The sequence below is a fragment of the Marmota marmota genome, unplaced genomic scaffold, assembly GCF_001458135.2.
Source record: "Marmota marmota marmota unplaced genomic scaffold, marMar, whole genome shotgun sequence".
Lineage (NCBI taxonomy): Eukaryota > Metazoa > Chordata > Mammalia > Rodentia > Sciuridae > Marmota > Marmota marmota.
This window is the reverse complement of record NW_026000164.1, coordinates 9,396,530-9,419,593: the sequence shown is the minus strand read 5'-3', so window position 1 is coordinate 9,419,593 and position 23,064 is coordinate 9,396,530. Positions and strand designations below refer to the sequence as shown.

Genomic DNA, 23,064 nt, shown 5'->3' with positions numbered 1-23,064 from the left:
TTAATTGCTGAGGCTGGCTTTGAACTCCCAATCCTCCTGCCTCATCCTCTAGAATCACTGGGATTATAATCATGCGCAATCTAGTCCAGCTTTTTGTATTCATTTTCTAACATGAAATAAACAATACTGCTGTACAATGGATCTTTTATTTGAGTTCACTTAGGTCCTCTAAACAAGTACCTGTGCTGCCTCAGTCACCTATTGTACAGGGCCAGAGGAAACAAGGTATCCGCCCAGGTGCCCTGCTCTCTAAAGTTCAGATCCTACCACTTCCAAGCTTCTTCTCACCACCAAGAATTCCCTACCCTCAGGATTGCTGCCACCCAGGGTTAGCATCATCAAGATCAGGGAAAAGGAGGTGGGTTTTCCAAAATGGGTACAAGATGGAGCCAGCTCCAAAGGACAATAGGAGAATCCCACCTTTGGGAATTATTTTTTCAAAAATTTATATATAAATGTATGTGTATATATAGAGAGATACACAAATACATACATACATATATATATGTGTGTGTGTGTGTGTGTGTGTGTGTGTGTGTGTACACACACACACACAGTCTTTTCCAATTCTATTCTCCTTTATTTCAGCTTGTCTCTAATTGAATTTCTACTTTACTTTCCAGCTGTACTCTGAATCCTTCCCCTGATGGATACTCCACATCTGTATGCTCACTTTCTCTGAAACCTCAGGCAGGAAACATGGCCCATGACCCACTCAGCTTAGAGCTTGCTGTTCCCCCATTCCTCTTCCCTTGCTCTGAAATGTCCTTGTCAGTTTCTCTCTAGATTGCCTCCCTTCAATGACATTTAGAGCATCACCTTCTGCATCCTTTATCTCTTTTTTTTTTCCCACCAATTGAAGCCATCAGGGTCAGTGGACTTTGCATAGACCCGTAGGGAGGAAAGTGGGTCCTGCTGTTGTATTTGGGTCTTATGCTCTACCTCACTGTCCTGACCCAGGTTACCAAAGGGCCCCTGTCAATCATGCTACCTAACCCCTCCTCCACACTTCAGGATGCTCAGGCGCTGCCTTGAGGCATCTGTTTCCACAATGCTACTTAGGTCCTTTCTCTCCTGGGGACATTCTTGAGTCATTGGGTGTACCACAGGCTGAGATGTCACTGAATCTCCTCCTGGGACTGCTGAGCACCACAGCCCCAGCTGGCTGAGGGCTCAACCTGCCCAACCCTGCCATGGACAGCAGCCTCCTCTGCTGGGTGATCTTTGGTCTCCTGGGCACAGGTGAGTCCTGGGAGGGCTTGGCCAATTCCCGTCTTACCTTTACCTGAGGGCAATCCCAAACTTGCCCTTCATTCTCTCCTTGCCCCCTGCCTGCTCCACAGCAAATATGGAACCTGGAGTCAGAGAAGCCCCCAGTCACGCTGTCACAGAGGCAGGACAGGATGTGTCTCTGAGTTGTGACCCTGTTGCTGGTCATGCTTCTCTCTCTTGGTACCGACAGACTCCAGGAAAGGGACTGGAGATCCTGGTTTCTTTCTATAACAAGCAGCCTTCAGGGAAGGCCGACTTTTTCAGGGATCGATTCTCAGCTGAGAGGCCTGAGGGAGCCTTGTCCACCCTGAAGATCCAGCCCACACAGCTGGGGGACTTGGCCACCTATCTCTGCAGCAGCAGCTTAGGCACAGCCCCTCAGAGACACTTCCTGCCCTTGCAGAAACTCCAGGGCTTCTGCCCCAGCTCTTCCTGAGGCAGGAAGGGTGGGAACTGGGTGGGACTGCAGGGGTCCAGTGGAGGTTAAAGTAACTGTAACAGAAGCTTAATACCAATGGGGGTGTCAGGTCTAGGGCACTAGGGAATGCCCATAGGCATCAGAGCAGTTGACTGTGAACCCAAGGATGGAACAAATACTGCTAAAAAATGGATCTCTGTTCTGGTTCAGTAAATGGTGAGTGGTGACTCTGTGACACTGTGGGCCATGGACCACTTGGGGGCACTGTGGTTTCATAGAGCTGCAGGGCACTTGAGAGGCCTTCCAGAATGGCCCAGGAGTGCAGGGCTGAGGGGATGCTGGCTGCTTGCTTGGAACAGAGAGGCAGATTGAATTCTCTGAGTGGGTCCTGAACACTTGGATATAAACACAGAGTCATCACTGTTCAGTGCAGAGAAGAGTGCATGGGACTGAAAGAGTTTCTGTGTTCCTATATGGACTGGGGAGGGGAAGAGAATGGAGAGAGGAGAGCGGGGATTAGTTAAGGCCAGCAGTGGGAACAGCTGGGAGGAAGCAGCATGGAAGGAGGTAGGATATGGAACTGGCCCAGGAGGACCCACCTTCAGATCAGGGGCTGTGCAAGGCAGGAAGAGTGCAGGGGTACAGCCTGGGTCTTGTCACTGGGTGCAGTGGGCCAGGTGGCCTGCAGGGAGGGTCATGTGAGAGCATGACATATGATGCTCTGGGGGAGACTAGAGCTTCAGAGATTTAAATGCTGAGCCCAGGAGGCCACACCCCTCAGCCAGGAGTCCTTGGGTTCCTGAGGCTGCTATGGGCTCCAGGCTTCTCTGCTGGGTGGCCCTTTCTCTGCTGGGAACAGGTGAGTCCTGGGTACGGCAGGTGAGTCCTGGGTACAGCTTCTTCTCTGTGTTCATCATTCCTGGAGCACATCTCACTCCAGGATGGCTCAGCGGGACCCTTGCTCCTGGGCTCTGCTCTTAGCTCCATCTCCTCCCACAGGCCCAGTGGACTCTGGAGTCAAGCAAACCCCAAAACATCTGATCAAAGCAAAAGGACAGCAAGTGACACTGAGATGCTCCCCTCTCCCTGAACACCTCTCTGTGTACTGGTACCAGCAGACCCCGGGCCAGGGGCCTCAGTTTCTCTTTCAGTATTACAGTGGGGAAGAGAGAGAAAAAGGGACGAACATCCCCAGTCGATTCTCAGCCCAGCAGTTCCCTGACTACAGCTCTGAACTCAACCTGAGCTCCTTGGCGCTGGGCGACTCGGCTCTGTTCCTCTGTGCCAGCAGCCGGGCACAGCCACCCATGAGCATCGGCCTTCAGTACAAAATCATTCCTGCCTGTGTCAGGAAGTGGCCAGGAGGGTGGAGCCTCAGCCAAGCGAGTTCAGGCCTGGGAAGCTGCCAACCTGTCCCAGACACCCAGTGTGGAGTGCATTCAGCTGCTCTAGTGCCACAGCAGTGTGCAGGGCAGTGCCATTCACCTGGTCCCATCCCCAAGGGGAGGCAGCTTCCTGGTCTCATGTGGTTAATGTCTGATGTCAGCTCCTCAACCCAGGTGTTCCCCCACCCCTCAGTCTGCAACTACTCCCTCCACTGGTTTCCCTCTCTCAGGTCTCCACTATCAAGTTGAGAAGGTCATGCTACATGCGTCTTCACCTCCTGTGTGACTTGTCCAAGGAACACATGATTTTAAGGTAAAGCATATCCCAATGGGTCCTTCTCTGTGAAGAAAAGTAAAAGGTGCCATTTTCTGCACTGTAGTCCTCTTGCTCTGGTATAGACCAGGCCAGGTCATCTTTGTCTCTTTCATGGGGGCATGAGAATAGTGAGAATCCCCTGCTGGGGTTCAAGAGGAGGGGCATTATCAAGAGAACTTCCATCCAGTTAGACCTAAGGGAAAGGAAGAGACTCAATGTTACTCACTCATTTCCTTTACGTTTTATTCAACAAACATGTTAGGGTGCACACTTTGTTTACTGAAGACAAAACATGGGGGAAAAATGAAAATGGGGAGAATTAGGAAAACAGAAAAAAAAATTAAAAAAAAAACCTGTGCTCCGTGCCTTTGAATATACATTTACTGTATAGTTTACTCAATTTCTGAATTAGGCAAATTTTCTTATTAGCTAAATACCCATTTTACAAGCTTAAAAAGATACTTAATTGTGCCAAGAACTTTTAAATGAGATCTAACACCTTATCAAGTTTTGAGGAGTATTGATTTATGTAGGGCACAGTGTTGTAGAGCAGGTCTCCAGAACTTGTGCGTCTTGCATAACTGAAACATCTTACCCTTTGACAAGGACTCCTCATCCCCACCTGCCAGTATTGGCAACCACTATTCAGGTCTCTGCTTCCAGGAGTCTGACTATTTTAGACGCCTCCTATAAGGTAAATCACGCAGTACTTGTCTACCTGTGACTGGCTTACTTCAATATACATGTCCTCCATGGGTGTGGCTGTTGTGTCATAGGGCAGGACTTGCTTCATTCTGAAGGCTTCATTACTGTTCCATCATGTGTGCATACCATGTTTAAGTGGACATTTTTCACATTTTACACTGTATTTCCTATAGAAACCACATGTCACCCTAGCAGAAGGGTCAGTGGCAGAGCCATAAGCTCGCACTCAATTGCACTCTCACCACTCAATTCTACTATGTATTGAAGACTCAGAAAAAATAACCATGGCATCAGTTATTAACAATTTGCTATATAGCAAATAAAAGCCTGCATTTGGAACATTTCATTGAATCAGAAATGCAGTTATCAGAGGAAAAACTTAAGAAGAAAATGCTATGATTGTCCTCATTTTCAGTTGAGGTCATTGACCTATAAATAAAACAACTTGACCAAATCCAATAGCTATTAGGATGCAGACCTGGAACTCAACCTCTGGTTTAAGTCCTATGTTTGTGACTCTTTGCAACAATGAACATTCAACAAGGGAGATCCCTACGTTCACAATCACTGTGTCATCCTCTTTGTCCCTCTCAGACCTGTTGTATTTTATTAATAGAAATCCATTCTTTGGGAGAGAGTAGACAGAAAGATCCAGGGAGCGCCACATACACCTGCTGCTGACTGCAGCTCCAACATGAGCTCCTCTAGACTGGGGCCAGTCTCTTGACCTGTTTGGCTGAGTGTATTCCTCTAAGAATCGCTATCTATAGGGGTCAGAGTTCTCCAGAGAAACAGACTACTAAGATCGATTGATCTATCTATCATATATCTATGTTCATTATAGGTTATTGGCTAATGCAATTAAATCTGAAATCTGCACGGTGGGCTGGAGATTCAGGGAGAGCAGAAGCTGCAGTTCAAAGGCAGTCAGTGGACCATTCTCTGATCTGGGGAATGGACTGTCTATTCATTCTAGTCACATCTTCAACTGATTCAATGAAGCCCCCTCACACTATGGAGGACCATGTAATTTCCTCTCCTGATGAAAATGTTAATTCACTCGCATGTGAAACTCTCCTGACTTAAATATTAATCTCATCCAAACTATCATCAAAGAGAGATCTAGATTAATGTCTAACTTAACTATCCTGGCAGTGGCCCAGTGAAGTTGACAACTTGCCATCCTCAGGGACGTATGCAAAGGTAATAAATATAAAGTCCACTGCACATAGTCGAATGCAGATCTCTTGACTCCCTTGGCTTATATTAGAGCCTCGTCCATCACTCCTTCTGTGAAAATGCAAATAACCACACATTTTGCCTAGTTGTCTTAGAGTTGAAAAACTCAAAAACCACAGAAATGGAACTACATATATGCCTGTTCACTACATGAAATTAATATACATACATTCCAAGTCAGACATTGGAAAATCAACCTTATTGATATATAAGCCACAGGTAATAAACATTACACATTTTAAATAAATTAGTCCATGATTTTTGAGCAATATATATGCAGCCATGTAACCTCCCATATAAAGGCATAGGATATTTCCACACCAGGTAAATTCCCTCATGCCCCTTTCCAATGCATCTCTTCATCTTTTTTAATCCATGATGTGACTTCTATCACCATAGAATAGTCTTTCCTCACGCATCTTTTTAATAGAAATTTAAAATCTCTACCCAATAAAACTTCCTCTTCAATATCTCATTAAATTGACAAGAGATGAAGGTGCTCCTGGAAAGTCTTATGGCTTCAGTATGTTTGAAACCAAGTGAATACCTGACCCACAATTGGGACCTGCCCGTCTCCAGATAGAGGACGTGGTAAATGATTTTCAGAAGGTCTACCCAGCTGGCACAGGCAGATTCTACTCACTTATATTCATTTCTCATCTCTTCACTCACTTAAATTCTTTTATATTCATACTTTGACAAAATGAATCATTTCCCAGGATGTTATTTGAGATTTCATCAGAGAGCTTGTGCCCGGACTCCCTTTATAAATTCCTGAATGTTCTGGATCTGAGCACACCAGGCAGTAGTGACTTCACTGAGGGACGGTACCACACCAGGAGAGAGCTCTCTTTGTGTTGACCTTGAGTATTTCACCAATTGAACACGAACATTGAGCTACTTCTGGCCGTGACCTAGAGACCAGGCTGCTATGCAGTGTGTCCCTCTGTCTTCTCACCAGAGAACTCCTGGGCACAGACACAGAGCCTTCTGGTGGGCTTGCCACCTCTACATTCTCAGTTAGGGGCACGGCACCAGTCTTCCCGTAATTTCCTCTCCTGATGAAAATGTCAATTCACTCGCATGTGAAACTTTCCTAACTTAAATATGAATCTCATCCAAACTAACATCAAAGAGAGATCTAGATGAATGTCTAACTTAACTCTCCTGGCAGTGTCTCTGCATTTGATTTCTGTGTCCTTCTTTCCTGAGCCCCACAGATTCTGAGTGACCTTGCCTCAGAAATGAGCTTGTGCCAAAAAGAAAAATAATCACCAGGGAGAGTAGGAAGAATCTGAAACACAAAATCATGTACTATAAACCAGCTTCATAACTTGTTGCTGGATCTTTGGTCAAATATTGTTGAGAACTTTCTAGATCATAACAGCAGATTATTAAACCAAGGATGAGGTCCTTCTACCTTAGGAGCTCTGTGTAACTGGATACAGTTTCTTAGCTCCCCTATTTTTATCACTTAATAATAATAGGCACATGAACAAGGGGCTGTTCCCTATGAGATATAACATCTCAAAGAAGAAGAGCTTTTTTTCTCACCTTTGGAACCACCTTTCCCCGAGTCCCCCACATACTTCCTCTCTGTGCCAACAGGCCCCCTACAGGGCTGAGTGTTCCCCATTCTCCACAAGGGGAGGGGAATCACCTCTGCAGTGAGGCCTCACCTGGGCGCAGGAACAAAATGCTCTGAGTGGATGAGAAGGGGCCCTAGGTACCTTTGCCAGATGTCTCACCTGCCAAGGAATCTACAAAAAACAGACCAAATCCTTCTTCAGATGCTCATAAGCCCCTCCTGGGATTTGAATCTGGATACCCAAGAGTGTCATTCATTGCAGGCTGAGGGCTTGAGCAGCACAGTGATCAGTTGAGGCAATTTGAAAATCATACTTGAAGGAGAATTTGGGACACACAGGTCAAAAGTCACCAAGCAGCCATAAGGACTTACCCAAAGATTCTGGGCTCCAGAAATGTTAGATGACTGCACCAAAGTAGTAAGAAAGAGTGACAGTGTCACTGGAACATAGTATCCACGGGGTTACAGACTGTTTCACAAAATGGTCAAGAGAATGTGGCAATTCAGAAAAATGGGTTCCATTCTAAGCCACTCACTTGGCCGCTCATTTTGGATCTGACCTTCGGGGGAAGGCGTATGGCCCCTCATGACAGGAAGGCTCTGGGCCCAGGCAGGGAGAGTGAGGACTCAGAGTGACACCCTGGAGGTTCCTGTGCTGCTCTCTGCATCACAGGGACATTTTACTCGCAGGCTTGAGTGTGAGCCTTGCAGGATGGAGTGTGGTTTGTAATTTAGATCCACCTAGACTCCCGGGTTGCCTGGCACCCACTGCCTCTCTCTCTAGGGCTCTCCCACAATCCCATCCCTCCTGTGCCCTCTGTGCCAGCCCATCTTTCCCATATGGACTGTTAATCTCCTCTGTGCCCTCAGGTCTTGGTGTTCCCACCTCCCTGTTCTTTGCTCCAACCATGCTGCCAGTCCTCATCCAGGCCTGGTTCTTCCCACTGAAGACACATCAAAGGGGGGCTCCTCAGCCTTGGGCAGAGGAGTAGCCCTACCTGGGCTTAAGATATCACCACCACCTTCCTGAGGGCAAGACGTCCTCATCACCCTCTTTAGCACAATTCCCCTTGTGTAAAAATTTTCAAGAAATAATGTGCCAATCAGTAGAATTTAGTACAATTGGAATTTTCTAGATCCCTGATTAATTACTTCATTCCACAATTCCATTTTTAACCTCCACGAGGACAGGGTTAGAGGCTGCTCCATTTATCCCCGAGGTGCCCTGTCCACAGTGAACTCCCATTTCCTTGAGAAGGATGAGTAAATGATCCACTGAATGGATGGATGGACCAATAACAGAGGCACCCTAGGTCACACTCTGCCCTGGCAGAGGTCCAGCGTTAACTGAGAGAAGTCACACCCTTTGATGCTGGGTCACAGTGGGCATGCAGTTGATGAGCAGTCTCTGCCCCTAGACATCCCTCCTGGCTCAAGTTTTCCTTCTGTGGCTTCACTGACAGATTCCTCCAGATGCATGTTCTCTTCTTCAACCTCTTTGTCTACAAACAATTTAATCAGATCTGAAAGACACTTTCAGAATTCTGTCCTTAAAGTCTGCTTTCCTTGAAACCATTCCTGGTACCAACAAGTTTCCATCAGTGCAACAGACTTGCTAGAAGCACTGTGGGAAGAGGTTTATCAGAGAAATTAGGCCTAACACAAATGTGGGCAGAGCTGAGGCAGAGCAGGTCTGGAAGGGAGAAGTCAAAGGTCAAGGGATGGCCAGCAGTCAGTGCTCTTGGAATTCTGGTACAGGATCTGGGCCTGGGGTTGCAGGGAAGAGGGTTCAGAGCACACCCAGCCGCCTGGTGGGACTCGCACAGGAGCCGAAGTGCATGGAAACCTGCTTCTGGGGAAGCAGCTGCCTCTGTGTGGGGCTCCATAGCCTGACTGAGTGGACATTGGGAGGAAAGCTAGACACAGAGTACAGAAGTAAGAGGACCTTGTGGTCTGTGCACACTTTTGTAACTGTCACCTTGTCTCCCTGTCTAACCACAAGGACCTTCCACCTGTGGTGGTGGCTCTTTTGTTTCTGTCTGCTAATTCTACATAAACGCCTTTTGACCAGCTGTCACCCAGACCATTCTGGAGAGATGTTTCCAGATGAGGAAAGCTTCTCTGGTGGCACACCCATCTCACTCCTGCTGTCGTGTCCAAGCTCCTCCTCTTCTGAATATACCTGCTTCACGTGGATTGTGGACTCAACTGCGATGTCTCTGAATTAGTTGGAACTAAGTAGTAAAATGAGTACTTTAGCTGCTTAATTGTCTTCAGTTGCCCAAATGGTAGAACAAATCCTTGATATTAAGACTTGGGGTCCTAGTGTTTTTCACCTTTCAGTTCCCAGGGCTCAGAATGCATGAGAGTGAGTGAGTCTGGGTGTGTGAAGTGGTCTGCTCTGGGTTTAGGAATAGTGCAACTTGTTGAACAAGCAAAAGCCTAACTTTTATTTGTGCAGATCATTTGTTCGTTGGCACAGGAGTTTCCATTCTAAAATATAGATTATCTTTATCTGTAATGAGTGTGCAGTCTACATATATAGTTCTGTCACTGTGAATATCTACAGATATAGAAATTTTCATATTTAAGTTTCATATTAAAATATGAAAGACAAATTGAAAGACATACTGAAAGACAAATGAATAGAAAGCCCTTGTTCTGGACTTTCGGAGAGGACACACAATATGAGATCTTGGTATACGATAGCACTGAGGCAGAAAGTGCTGACCCATGCTTTGTTTTTTGTTAACTAGAAGTATATCAATATTTAAACATGTCATCCAAGTATGCTCTAATGTGCATCACGTGTTTTCAGGTTGTGGTGATAGATAGAGGAAATGATGTCACTGTGATAACAAGGGACAGCCCTCCTCCTCTGCAGCTGCTTATAATGACCTGCTTTGGTGAGTCTCCATCCATCCTGAACTCCCATGGGCACCAGGCTCCTTTTCTATGTGGGCTTCTGTCTCCTGGGAGCAGGTGAGTCCTTAGGACACCAAGCAGTTTGATTGTATGCGTGTGGGTGCACATATGTGCCTTCACGTGGGTGTATGTGCATGTGTGGGTGTGGGTGTGTTGACTATGATGCATGCCTCATCCTCTGCCCATCTTCTTTCTCCACAGACCACGCCCATCCTGGAGTCTCCCAGTCCCCCAGGCACAGGGTCACAAAGAGAGGAAAGAATGTAGTTCTCAGGTATGATCCAATTTCTGGACACAGTGGCCTTCCGTGGTACCGACAGACTACGGGGCAAGGCCTGGAGTTCCTGATGTCTTTCCAGTATGAACGTGCAGCAGATAAGTCAGGGATGCGCAGTGAGCGGTTCTCTGCTGAGAGGCCACAAGGATCCTTCTCCACTCTGGAAACCAAGCTCACAGAGCCTGGGGACTTGGCTGTGTACCTCTGTGCCAGCAGCTCAGCCACAGTGTAGCACAAGCTCCTCCTTCCTGATCACAAAACTCATCCTTCTCTCTCTTTGCAGCTCTGAGACACCTAGTGTTCTTTCTTTGCTCTTCAACCTTCAAGGGAAGGTGGTGGACTAGGACGTCAGCTGGCCTTTGAATAGAAAGAGATCACAGAAGGACTTCCAAGGATGGGCAGGATTGGGTTTCTGAGATTCCTTTCATTTTGTAGCATTTGCTTTGCCTTCTGTTTCATCCTGCGTTCTCATCCATCTGGAGGGCAATGCCTCTGGATTTGCTTACGGCTCTTGGGGAAGTTTCTGTGGTTCCCTTGGATCCAGAAGTCAGTCATTTCAATTGCTCAGCTCTCCCCCCCCATAGGCAGCCAGGACAGTGATACACACAGCAGAGCTTGTGCAGCTTTCAGAGCATCATGTTAGGCATCCTAGAATGAGGGGTCATCGAGGGGCAGTTGTCCACACCTAACTCTTTTAGTCCAGTTTAAAAGCTACATGATCTGCCCATATGAGAGGTCTCTGTCATTATGAGCTGATTTCAAAGATGGGGAAAATCATTCTCATCAAGATGGTTCTCAACACGAATGGAATAGGGAGTTGTGTCAGGGAAACCCTAGGACAATCAAGGATTTGGAGCAATTCTAACTCAGGGTGGAGCCAGGGACGGAGGAGCAGATGCTTGGAACTGGAGACAGTTCTTTGGGTGACATAGCAGACCTGGAATGAGCTCTATAATCCAGCACAGAGTCTCCTGGCATTGCACCAACGTGCCTTTAGCTCCCTCCACTCCTCTTTTTCTTCCAGAACCATCTCTCCCTCACAGATGCTCCCATCAGCAGGTGTGCATTGTCCAAGTCCTTCTTGGTGTAGGATGCCCTTGGTCCCCCTTCCCTCTGCCCACCACTGCCTTCCCCATGAGATACTGCTCCGTACATGATTGTTGCCTTAAGGTTAGCCCACATTTTCTTACATTCTAATTCTACTTTTCATTCACCCATTTAACTTTGTCTTGAAGTTGACTTCATTACATGCCCAGGTCTTTGCTCATATATACTTTTGAATTAACAGTGACAGGCATTTGGTTGTGGTGGTTTGGATTTCTTGGCATTTTTTATTTATCTTGAGTAATAGAGTAAAGAAACTTACACTTCAATTCCTGTGTTTTCTTACTAATAGTTTTACACTATATATTATTTCCTGCCATTCCTCTCATTTTATTTCTCTGCATTTAGAAGACAATTTGAAGGGTGAAGATCTCAGATCAAAACTGCCATGTCTGTGAGTGCAGACTGATGGTGTTTTATGAAGCGTGGCAACTGAAAGAAATAGTCAGAATTAGTATCAGCGTTGGGATTAGGGTTTAAGGAAGTTGATCCTAAAACTTCCATTACTACTTCTGGAATTCTATCCTAATTTTGGAGTGGACGCTTTATCACTGCCTGGCCACAAGATGGCACTGTGAGGCCATTGGGCTCCAGTGATCTCAGGAAGAGTCTGAGAGAGCAGCCTAGGAAGAGAAGGGTTAAGAACAGCCTGGACTTGGGTCCCACATCAGGTTGGTGTTGAGAAGTTTTCAGTTACTATTCAGCTACCTACATCGCTGGGAGGGGTAGGAGGTCCCTCTAAGCTGAGATGCACAGTTGAAGAATGTAGGCAGGACAGCTGCAGGTGTCAGGGCAGCTACAGATGGAGCACAAACTGCCCCAGAGGGAGGAGGGAAACCACAGGTGGGGGTGCCCCAACTCAGTGCACTGCTGCCACACCCACCGTCCCCCAGTTCTTGCTAAGCAGCAGCATCCATGAGTGGAGTGGTTGATTTGCCTGAGCCAGTGGGGAGGCCCCTGGGCCAGGGAGAACCCACAGGGTGTGGAGGAGTAGCATGAGGGCCCCATCTCTCAGGTGACTAGAGAGCAGCCTCAGAGCCCCAGCTGTCATCCTGTGGTCACAGCATTAGCTGGGAGAGCTCCTTTCCATGGGGACCTGCATGAACCCCAGACTCTTCTGTGTGATGCTTTGTCTCCTGGGAACAGGTGAGTTCTGCAGCTGCTGGAAAACCCTGTCATGGCTTTGCCAAGTCCAGCCTCCCAACTTCCCTTTCCTCTGCAGATACAGACACTTTTTCAGTCTTGACTTTGCCTATGCTCCCTCTCCACAGGCCTCGTGGACGCTGTGATCACCCAGAGGCCCCGACACCTTATCCTACACACGGGAAAAAAGACAACCCTGGAGTGTTCTCAGAACCTGAACCATTATGCAATGTTCTGGTACCGACAAGACCCAGGACAGGGGCTGAAGCTGCTGCACTACTCAGACAGTGTTGGCAGCACAGCTGAAGGAGAAGCCCCCCAAGGGTCCAGTGTCTCCAGGGATCAGAAGGAGCATTTCCCCCTGACCCTGGAGTCCCCCAGCACCAGCCAGTCCTCCCTGTACCTCTGTGCCAGCAGCAAAGCCACAGCAGGGCACAGCCAGCTGCTCTCTGCACAAGAAGCGCAGCCACAGGGTTCAGGTGGACTCTCCTTCCAGAGCCCCTGCCTCAGCCAGCAGAAAACATTGTCCTGAAGCCCCTCCAAGACTGCCAGCCTCCACCCCATGGACCTCGTGAAGCATGGATATGAGACCTAGGTTCACTAGTGTGTGTGTGTGTGTGTGTGTGTGTGTGTGTGTGTGTTGTCCTGACATACAAATAACATTCAATGTCACTTTTCTCAACTGAGTATTCTAGTAATTGATTCAAGGAGAGAAAATCACTTCAACATGAAATTTAGATTATATTTTCTTTTCCAGGGAGAAGAACAATGCAGATAATCTAGGATTTTCTTAGTTTACTTCCATTGCAGAAAGTCACTTTTAATTCCATTAGATCCCAAGCAAACATACCCTGTTAAATAAATCTCATTAACAAGTTTTAAAACACACCCATAAACTATACAGAGAGGGGAAATGTTGTTAGAGGCACCAAAATACCATTAGATCTGAAGAAAATACATTAGGAGAATTATAAAAAAGAGACAATAAACTAAGTCTTCACAGAACTGTGTTGAGTCTTATGGTAGTTTGAAATAGGACCTTGATTCTTAATTGTGTTGGCTGGAATTAAAATACATGATCACCTTAATGTTCTTCTTACAAGTATTACAGCATAATATTGGACAACCATTTTATCTTCCTCCAGCCCATCTTCCTCCTTGGGACCTGCAGAACAGGTCCACACACATAAGCATGATTTCTAAATTGGGACCCATTTTCTGCAAGACCATGAAGCTTACAGCTGGGATTCTAAGAACACAGAAAACCCTAGTGTCTATGGTGCACACTGTGCACCTCTATGAGGCTGCCAGAGGTGAGCACCTGCTCACCCAGGGCCCTGTGTGTGAAGAGGGGAGTAGGCAGCTTGTTGGTAAAATGTCAGTTTACGGCCGATGAATGGATGAAAGCTCAAATGAATGATTGATTGGTGAGACTGATGGAGGACTAGTTCCCCAAGTTTTGACACTTAGAGCAATTTATGAATGAGTCCAGCAGCCTTGCGGATTTTTTCCTAAGTTTCTGTTTGTCTACAACTTTAATTCAGCAATCAATGCTCAGATTTTTTTTTCTCCAACTTGTTAATGTGGCTTATTTTGATGCTAAATTTTTATGTTGTATATTTCATTCCTGAACACTTTTATAGTCTAAGTATTTTGTGTAATATATGTATGCACATGTTTGTTTATATTTTTGGAAAATTTTTAAATTAAAAAACAGAATACAAGCATATTTTCGTACATAACTTGCATGTATCACATGATTCATTTATTTAGTTCATATTAATTATTTACTAAGGTAAAATAAGGAGTAACATACTCAAGCTAATCAGTAGACTTTTGCCAAATTTTGATAACAGCACACCCCATTGCAATCATAACCAAAATCATGATTAAGAATATGTCCATCACCCAAGAAAGCTTCCTATGCCTCTCCCCACCTATTTCTGTTGAAGAGGTAACCACATTTCTTATTCCTATCCTCATTGACAAGTTTTGTGTGTTCTTGAACTTCATAGAAATGGAATTATATACCACTCCTTTTTATTGACATCTATTCCACACACAAAAGATTACATTTTTGAAATGTATTTGTGTTGTTTGGTATATCAGTAGATTATTCATTTTGATTGCAGAGTTGTGTTATGTAAGGGCACCATAATTTCTCTACTTATTTCAGATGTACTATATACAAAGGAATGGGATCTACCCAGGTCCACATTCTCAGAAATATTTGGTGTTCTCAGTCTTCTTCATCAGTCATCCTATTGGGTCTATAGTGGTGTCTCCTTCCCACGTCCCTCATGAGCAATACTACTTACTGTTGTCATGTACTTATTGGTTCTTCCTAACTTCTTACCATGTTTCCTCCCTTTGTAAAATGTCTGCTTTTAAATTTGCCCATTAAAAATTGAATTATTTGATTTTATTTTTGATTTGTAGGGAATATCTTTGTATATTCTAGATAGGAGCCATTTGGTGATTGAACTACTGAGTCTGTCTTCTCACAGAGTGGCTTACCATTTTCTTTTCTTAACAGTATGTTTTGATGAACTGAAGTTTTACATTTGAATGAAGACTGCTTCACATCTTGTTCTTTTATGCCTAGTCATTCGCATCCTAAGGCATTTTTTTCCCTCCCCAATGTCATGAGTTGCTCTTTTCTGGTTCTTACTCTGTGTTCCACTGTAGCAGCCTCTTTTCCTGTTCTTTGTCATAAATGAGCAAGGCTCTGCCTCCCAAATCAGGAGGTGAACATCTGTCTATCCTGCCACACCTGTGTCTTGACCTTACTGGCTTCCCCTTTCCATTGTCAACTCTTCCTTGGATTCCTTAGGGCCCAGTGAAGTGGGGATGGGTGGGTGTTGTTGAGGAGGGCATCCAGGTGCAGCCCCACCATGTCACCTGCACAGGAGATGAGTGCCATATTCTTCCCTCTGGAGGAGCACATGAAGATGTGTGGCAAATGTTTTCTAGATTTTTTTTTTTTTTTTGGCCTCTATGTCCCCAAATCACTGTTTATTTTCACAATGAATATTCCTCAGTGTTTCTCCTGGCTCTGTTTGCAATGTTAATTACACAATGTTAGAAGTTTTGGCATCTAATTGCAGAATATAGAAACTTTGTTACCTCTAACTGCTGAACGTTAGATCTTTTGTGGATTTTTTTAAAGCAAAATATACACTCCAAAGCTCATTTTCCCCTTTGCTAGGTCTTTTAGTCAAAGTCCTGATGTTTTGTTCCTTTTTTCTAAGGACTCGTGATGACTATTGATTCTTTTTATTTTTCATACGTATTTTATAATGTCTCACCAAAGTCTTCAAGAACAATATGCCTGCTGACAATTTTCCTTTGTTTTCCTAAGTGCCTAAAGTGCATCATAGAACAACTCTTAATAATATTAACAAGACCATTAACCATATTAATATATCTAGCTCCAAAGAGTATAAAATATGCACCATTTGATATCTCATCAAAGATTCAACCGTACACAAGAGGAAAATATAAACTCTAGGGGGAGAAAAATAAATCAATGCAAACCAACCCAGCAGTGACGATCTGCAGAATATAATACAAAATTAATACTGTATCTGTAGCCCATAGATGCAATATTTCCTACAGATGGGGATATAGAAGAAGATCCAAATCACGCTTCTAGAAGTACAAATCACAGTGTGTGTGATGAAAAAAAATAATAATACCTTGGACATAAGGAGCAGCAGATTAGACATCACAGAAGAAAAGAGATTGGACTAAGAAAACATACAACTGTATGCAATTAATAATGAAACAGAGGAGCATAAGGCCATAAATGAGCTGGAAAAGGGTTGAAGAGGCTTAATATGCAATAAGAGATCCAAAATGTACATGTCAAAATTTAAATTTCTTAAAAGGATCATTTGCTCTCTATCAAAATAATTCTGACACAGCAAAGGTTTATACTATCTGAAATATAAATCAAGTCAACAGTAATAAGAAAACAGGAAGAGCACAAATGATGAAATGCCAGCCCATTGAAAGTTTTGCATAATGTACATGAAGCCACTTGAGGGTGACTGTGTTGAGCAGAGATGTTTACTGCAAACTTTGGAGCAGCCACTAAAATAACAAGCCCAGAGTTAAAGCTAATCAGCCGGCAAGCAAGAATCATGTTATAAAAGTGCTCAATTATTCTACAAGCTAGAATAAAATAAATGGAACAAAGGAGAGACAGGAAACAAATACAAGTTGGCAGAGTAGTCCTTAACCGAATTAGCAATCCCATCAAATCTAAGTGGTCGTAATGTCCACATTAAAAAGCATATAGTATAATTTTGAACAAAAGAGGAAAAAAAACCCTATATGTCTTCTACCATAAATGTAGTCTCTGACATCTATAGAACTTAATTAAAAAACAATTACGCAAATAAATAGTCTGAAAAAAATCTCCACTATTTCAAAATTAAATGAAAATTTTCTAAATTACTCCTAAAGCAAAGAATAAATCAAAACAAAAATTGAAAAAAATGAGTTTAACCGGATAAAACAAAAAATATAACAGGCAAAATTTAGTAGGATGCCACTAAAGCAGAACTTAGGGAAAACTGATTAACAGGGAATATTCCCTATTCCTTCAGGACAGCACTGCTTGGACATCAAAGTCAGAGATATTGCAACAATAACAACAGAGAACCAAATATGCCTCATGAACACAGAGCCAATGATTCTTTTAAAGTGGCATAATGAGTACAATAATACTTAAAAAGAATAACATGTCACGACCAAGTGAAACTTACTTCAGTAATGGGCTGCTTTAACATGCACCTAGAACATCAGAGTGAAAAAAAGATGATCACATCTATTGATGCTCAGCACAAATTTATTTAAATTCTGTATCCAATCCTGACAAAACTATTAACAACCTCTCAGTAATATAATATTTTCTTTACCTAATAAAAGGCTCTCATGTAAAATGTAGAGTTAAATACAATATTTTTTTTAGGTAGACTGTAGTTACTCACAGATGCATTTTGAAGTCCCTAGATAATCGCTAAAAGAGGCAAAAAAGAAGGGAAAAATCATACGTCAACAAACAGTACTGGAAAAACAGCATCTTGACATGAAGGTATAATGAATCTCAGCTCTTATCTCATTCAAGAAGACAGACACAGGCAAACTATCACCCAGGGTAAAGTATGATCTGTGCTTCCTTTCATAGGGCCCAGGCAAAGAGTGATTTTTTTCACTTGTGAATTATTGAAAATATTTTTAATGTCAGAGTATGTGAAAATTACACAAAACTCCAATTTCAGTAATGATAGACTTTTAACAGAACACAGCCACATTCATTTCATTATATTGTGTGTTTTAGCTTTTGTACCATGATGGAAAGGGAGTAGTCAGTAGACAGAGACTGCATGGTAGGCACACAATGCACAAAATAGGAAAGTTAGAAAACTGTGAGAAGAAGTTTGCTGACACTTGCCACAAACAAAAGTTAATTTCAGGTGACTTGAAGTCCTCAGTAATCGGAAAACTCAATTCTAAAGCTTCTGGAAGAAAGTTTAGCTAACTGTCCTCAAGATCTTGAAGTAGGCCAAGGTTCCTAATAGAGGCAAAAAAAAAAAAAAAAGTGCTATTCCTAAAAGAGTATATTGTTCTCTTTCTAAATAAATATAATATTAAATTAATATGAATGAAAGGCCCGTATGGTATTCATAATACCAAGAATTCCTATGAACCAATCAGAAAGAGCACAAACAGTTCAAACAAAGAAAGGAGTCAAAGTGTTGAACGGAGTAGTCAGAAGATACTGAGTTCCTGTTCCTGGGGAGGATGGGTTTTAGTCCCAGCTGCTTAGAGGATCATTGGAGATAGAAGTCCAATATCCCCCCTCTAAGGACTGACTTTGGGTACAGAAAGTGGTTTGCCCACTCCCACCCCATTTCCAGGGCAGCTGGCATCTAATATCTATCTGGTGGGCATCTTCCATCCTACTACATTCATTGGTAAGATTTAGAATTTTTATTCCCTTTCTCAGAAGAATTAAGGAGTTTGTTTCATGCCTCCCTCAATCACCATGACAGCTGAGACTGCAACAGGTAAACCTCAAACCTGTGGGTGCTCTGCTGTGCCCTGCAGTTCCTGAGGCCTCATTTAGAAAGCCATACCTCCCCAGCAGCCTCCCTACTGTTCATCCTAGAGACTGCACAGTGGCCACTAGAGGGCACTGTGGGTCCACTGAGTGAGCTGCAGCCAGTGCTTCTGGAAGACAATGGCTCAGGGGTCTTGGCTGGGGGCCTGCATTAGGGATAACACCTGAGGAGCCAGGCAGTGCTGCACAGGACAGAAGAATCGTGGTCTCTGCACATCCCATGATGTGCATGTGAATGACTCAGGGAGCCATGAACTGCACCTTGGTGAATCAAGGCCTCTCTAGGAGCCTGCATTTGACAAGGGAAGTGATGGGACTCCAGGGGGCAGCTCATACCACCATCCAGGTGGAGAGAGGGAAGCTCCTGACTCACAGGAAAGTTAGAAAACAGTGAGCAAAGACTTCACCCCACACCCCACCCTGCCTTGCTCAGCACAGCCAGCTGCCCCTGTCCCACAGAAGTTCCACAGAATGGGGAAGGACTACATCAACCGAGCATGTCCAGGGGCTACAGGAGATCTGCTGAACCCACAAGCACACTGGCATCAGAAGAGTGACATCTCTGATGTCATGGTGAATGCTCTAAACAGAGAAAAGGGAGGAGCCAAGTGCTGCTCTCAGCCCAGGAGACCAGCACCCTGAGTGCAAAGATGCTTAGACCTGTCCTTCCTGACCCTGCCTGGGGACCCAGGCTCCTCTGCTGCATCACCCTTTGTCTCCTGGGAGCAGGTGAGTCCTGAGCACAGGGGACAGCCCCTGGAGCCACAGTCCTTTCTTGTTGCTTTAGATCAAACTCCTCCCTGTGTTAGGTGTTCACTCCTGTCTCCTTCCTCCCCAGGTTCAGTGGATGCTGAAGTCATCCTGTCCCCGAGACACCTAATCAGAGCAAAGGGAGGAAAGGGCACTCTGAAGTGCTATCCCATGTCTGGACACAGAAGTGTGTCCTGGTACCAGCAGGCTCCTGGTCAGGGGCCTCAGTTCTTTGTTGAATATTTTGATAAACTGCAGAGGAACAAAGGAAACTTCCCTGATCGATTCTCAGCTCAGCAGTTTGATGACTATCACTCTGAGCTGAACATGAGCTCCTTGGAGCTGGGGGACTCAGCCATGTGTCTGTGTGCCAGCAGCTTGTACAGCCCTGCAGAGCCACTGGCTTTCTGTACCCTAACCTTCCTGTCCCAGCTCAGGGTGTTCTAGGGAGAGGAGTTGGAGGTTACCACATAGACTCAGTCAAGGCCCCTGGATGCTTCTAGCTCTTTGTTAACCCTCAGTCTGCCCTGCTAGGCTCAGCCAGAGTGCTCCTTGTCATTCAGACCCCAGCCCTTCTGGGTGTTCTTTTATCTAAGCCGACACTTTTCAATTCCCAGCAAGTGGCGGGAACCGGTACTCAGTGCTAGAGTGTGGGTATTTATGATAACATCGTATACGCTTTATAGATGATTACAGTATATCACTTTATCAAGAGGAAGTTGCATGTAGCTCATGGACTCTCCCTATATTTCATATTTACTAGTATCAAAGAGAGAATGGAAACCTACATCACCTAAATCAAAAGTTCTGCTGAAATCCATTATTGCTGCCTGATATTGGACAATATTGGACAAGAGCAGAGCCTCTTGCATTCAAGACCATCTGGGCAGCAGGGGGAAGGCACATTATGGGATAGAGTTGCGTAGCTTATTGCCTTTCAACACTGAGGACACTTGAAACTAATGGAGGGGTTGTTGTCTGTCCTGTCATAGCTTCAAGCTCAAGTGTACATTTCCAACAACAGAAAACTTGTGACCCTATAATTAATTACTAAGTCAATTAAAACGAGATATTCCCAGGGGATGCTCATCTCCCCAAGGAAGTTTGAGTATTGTTGGTAATTCAGACTTTACTTTCGAGATGATCCTTAGAGGTAGGTAATTCAAAGTGTCCTCTGTTGGTGAATATTGGGACTAGCCAATCTGTGGCCACAGATAGGAGAGCCCATCCTGGGTGCCCACGCCCCTGCCATAGCCACCCCTATGAGAGCTACACTGATTTCCTCCTGTTGTCTCTGTGTTTCTGCACCCTGTTCACTAGGCCTGATTGTAGGGAGTATCCATTAAGAGTCCATCAATGTGTGGAGACACGGAAAAAGGCCTCACAGTGAGATATGGCCTCTGTGGGAAAGAACAGCATTCACTGCTATTGCATGATAGTAGATTCACGATTGAATGAATCTTTTAGTATTTGGTGGATGTGAGATCATATGAACGAGGACAGAACATTTCCCTCTGTCAGTGGAAGCACAGCTCACAAGCAGATATCTCATCCACATCACTAATGATCCATATCTTGTCTTGAATAGAAATATTGTCATGGGGACCTAAGTGGCCAGGATTCCAAGGACTCACCTAAAACAAAGAATTCATATCCATTGTGATGCACTAAGGCTTCAGAGTATATGGAAGGACTCCTGTTCCTGACCTTTTGTGAGACTAGTTAAAAAAGTTTTTCAAGTAGAAGTGACCTTGATCTTGATGCTCTTAAAACTTTCTGGTGGTCAATGATTCTTGTAGTCAAGAATAGCATGGCATACTGACATCTAATTCTCAGAGTTTAGGCAAATGGAAGAACTAGTGTAAGGAACTTGGAGATGATGTTTGAGCAGAGAAGTTCCAGAAGGCACCAAGACTGCCATGCAGATGTTCCTTATATTGAAGAAATATTGGGAAAAGTTAGTTACACACAAATAAGAAACTATATACTTATAGGAATAAAAGCTGCATGGAGGACCAAATATTCTTCCTAAAATTTAGGAAGGATGATTCACACTTATAGTTTAAAGCAAACTACAAATTCTTTCCATTCAGAGATGATGAATTGTGCATATGTAGCATAAAATATTACCATATTTCACAATATTATATATACATATATATGTAATTGAAAGTTGACTTTTCCCTTAGGGAAGGGTTGTGGTAAGTTACTTGCACAGCTCACGTATTTGTAGGGGACAAGTCATCACTCGGCTGCTAATGGCAAAAGCTCTATTTCCCCAAAACAGACTCAGAAGACATGGGACTCTCCCTCATTCCTACAATGAGAATCAAGCTCTTCCTCTGTGTGGCCTGCTGTCTCCTGTGGGCAGGTGAGTGCTGGCCTTGGGGGCTTCCTTCTCGGGAATTCCAAGGCCTCAATCCAAGTATCTCTTGAGGTGACATAAACTTCTGTCCTTCTCTACCACAGGACACATGGAGGCTGGAATCACCCAGAGCCCAAGACATGTCATCACAGAGACAGGAGAAAAGGTGACTTTGAGATGCCACCAGACCTACAACTATGACTATATGTATTGGTATCGACAAGACCCAGGGCAAGGGCTGCAGCTGATCCATCACTCATATGGTGTTGGCAACACTGCCAAAGGAGACGTGTCTGACGGGTACAGTGTCTCCAGATCAAACAAAACCGACTTCCCCCTCACTCTGGAGTCCACCACCCGCTCCCAGACATCTGTGTACTTCTGTGCCACCAGTGACTACACAGTGCTCCAGGGCCACCTCCTGGCTGCACATAAATAGGAAGACTGTGGCTGCCTGTGCTCAGGAGCCCTGGCCACCCCAGGAAGCAGAGCCCTTGCCAGCCTTGGGACCTCACAGCCTGGGCAACAGGCCCTCAGTGCTGAGGTCCTCCCCTGCCAGTCTCAGCCTGACCTCAGACCTCCCTGCCCCCTTAGCTTGCAGCTGCTCTCTTCAGCAGCCCTCTCTTTCTACCTGCAAAAGGAAAATGCATCTTAGTGGAGGTTCCTTTTGAAGGCCTTGCTAGTCTCAAGGCCACCACCTTCTCACCCCAGGGCTTCAGTGTCTTCCTCATCCTCCTATAGGCTCTTCTACTTCAGCCCTGAGTCTCCTCCCCCATGACCTCTGCTCCTGGCTGCCTCCATCCTGGGGGGAAGCCCTAGGGGTCTGTGTCATGTGCCTTCCTGTCTCTCCATCCTCCATGCACCTGTCCCCTGGCTGTCAGCTCCTGTCACACTCTCCTCTGTGAATTATTTCCCCCATGAGGACTTGTCCTCCCAGGGTGTTCCTTTGACCCTAAACATATGTCCCTCCTCTCATTCCTGGGACCACTTTATTCCTACATGACAGTGTATTTCAGGTACACTAATCCTTAATTGTGACATGCAAAATTTAAAATTTATTAGAAAAGATGAAGGAAATAATTCTCTCATTTCCTTGAGGGAGAATTTTATTTTATTTGAGACACAAAAGAAAACTTGCTATAAAAAACAATTTTGTAATCATGGCAGTTGTATTAAATTAAATCACACCTTTTAGGGGTCCAGAAGGGGACCTGTTCTCTTGTCTTTTCAGTCACTGGAGGCCACCAGCACCTTGGCTCATGGCCCCTTCCAACTTCAAAGCCAACAGTGACCACTTGAGCCTTCCCTTGGGCTGTGTTACTCTGGCTCTTCCTCCTTTTCCTTCCACATCTTAAGACCCTTCTGATAGTAGCAGCCTGGGGGGAACATTCCAGGGTAACCTCCTTGCTATCAGTGTCCCCGATGAGCCACCCTAACTCCACTGGAA

At 44.8% G+C, this 23,064-nt stretch overlaps 1 long non-coding RNA gene and 3 gene segments (V, D, J or C); all 4 read left to right on the top strand.

Annotated features, from left to right (window-relative positions):
• Window positions 1–1,193: 1,193 nt before the first annotated feature.
• On the top strand, window positions 1,194–1,708 carry LOC107149103. The segment is given in 2 exon segments: window positions 1,194–1,242; window positions 1,344–1,708. Coding segments are annotated over 2 exon segments (414 nt in total).
• A 762-nt stretch (window positions 1,709–2,470) lies between these two features.
• LOC107149173 lies at window positions 2,471–7,915 on the top strand. The segment is given in 3 exon segments: window positions 2,471–2,549; window positions 2,690–3,118; window positions 7,794–7,915. Coding segments are annotated over 3 exon segments (600 nt in total).
• A 1,876-nt stretch (window positions 7,916–9,791) lies between these two features.
• On the top strand, window positions 9,792–12,638 carry LOC107148994. The gene is made up of 3 exons (XR_007341832.1): window positions 9,792–9,905; window positions 10,050–12,375; window positions 12,501–12,638. It is a non-coding gene; the product is annotated as an uncharacterized LOC107148994 (long non-coding RNA).
• Window positions 12,639–19,087: 6,449 nt separating this feature from the next.
• LOC107149172 lies at window positions 19,088–22,222 on the top strand. The segment is given in 3 exon segments: window positions 19,088–19,231; window positions 21,540–21,623; window positions 21,722–22,222. Coding segments are annotated over 3 exon segments (498 nt in total).
• The last annotated feature ends 842 nt before the right edge of the window (window positions 22,223–23,064 follow it).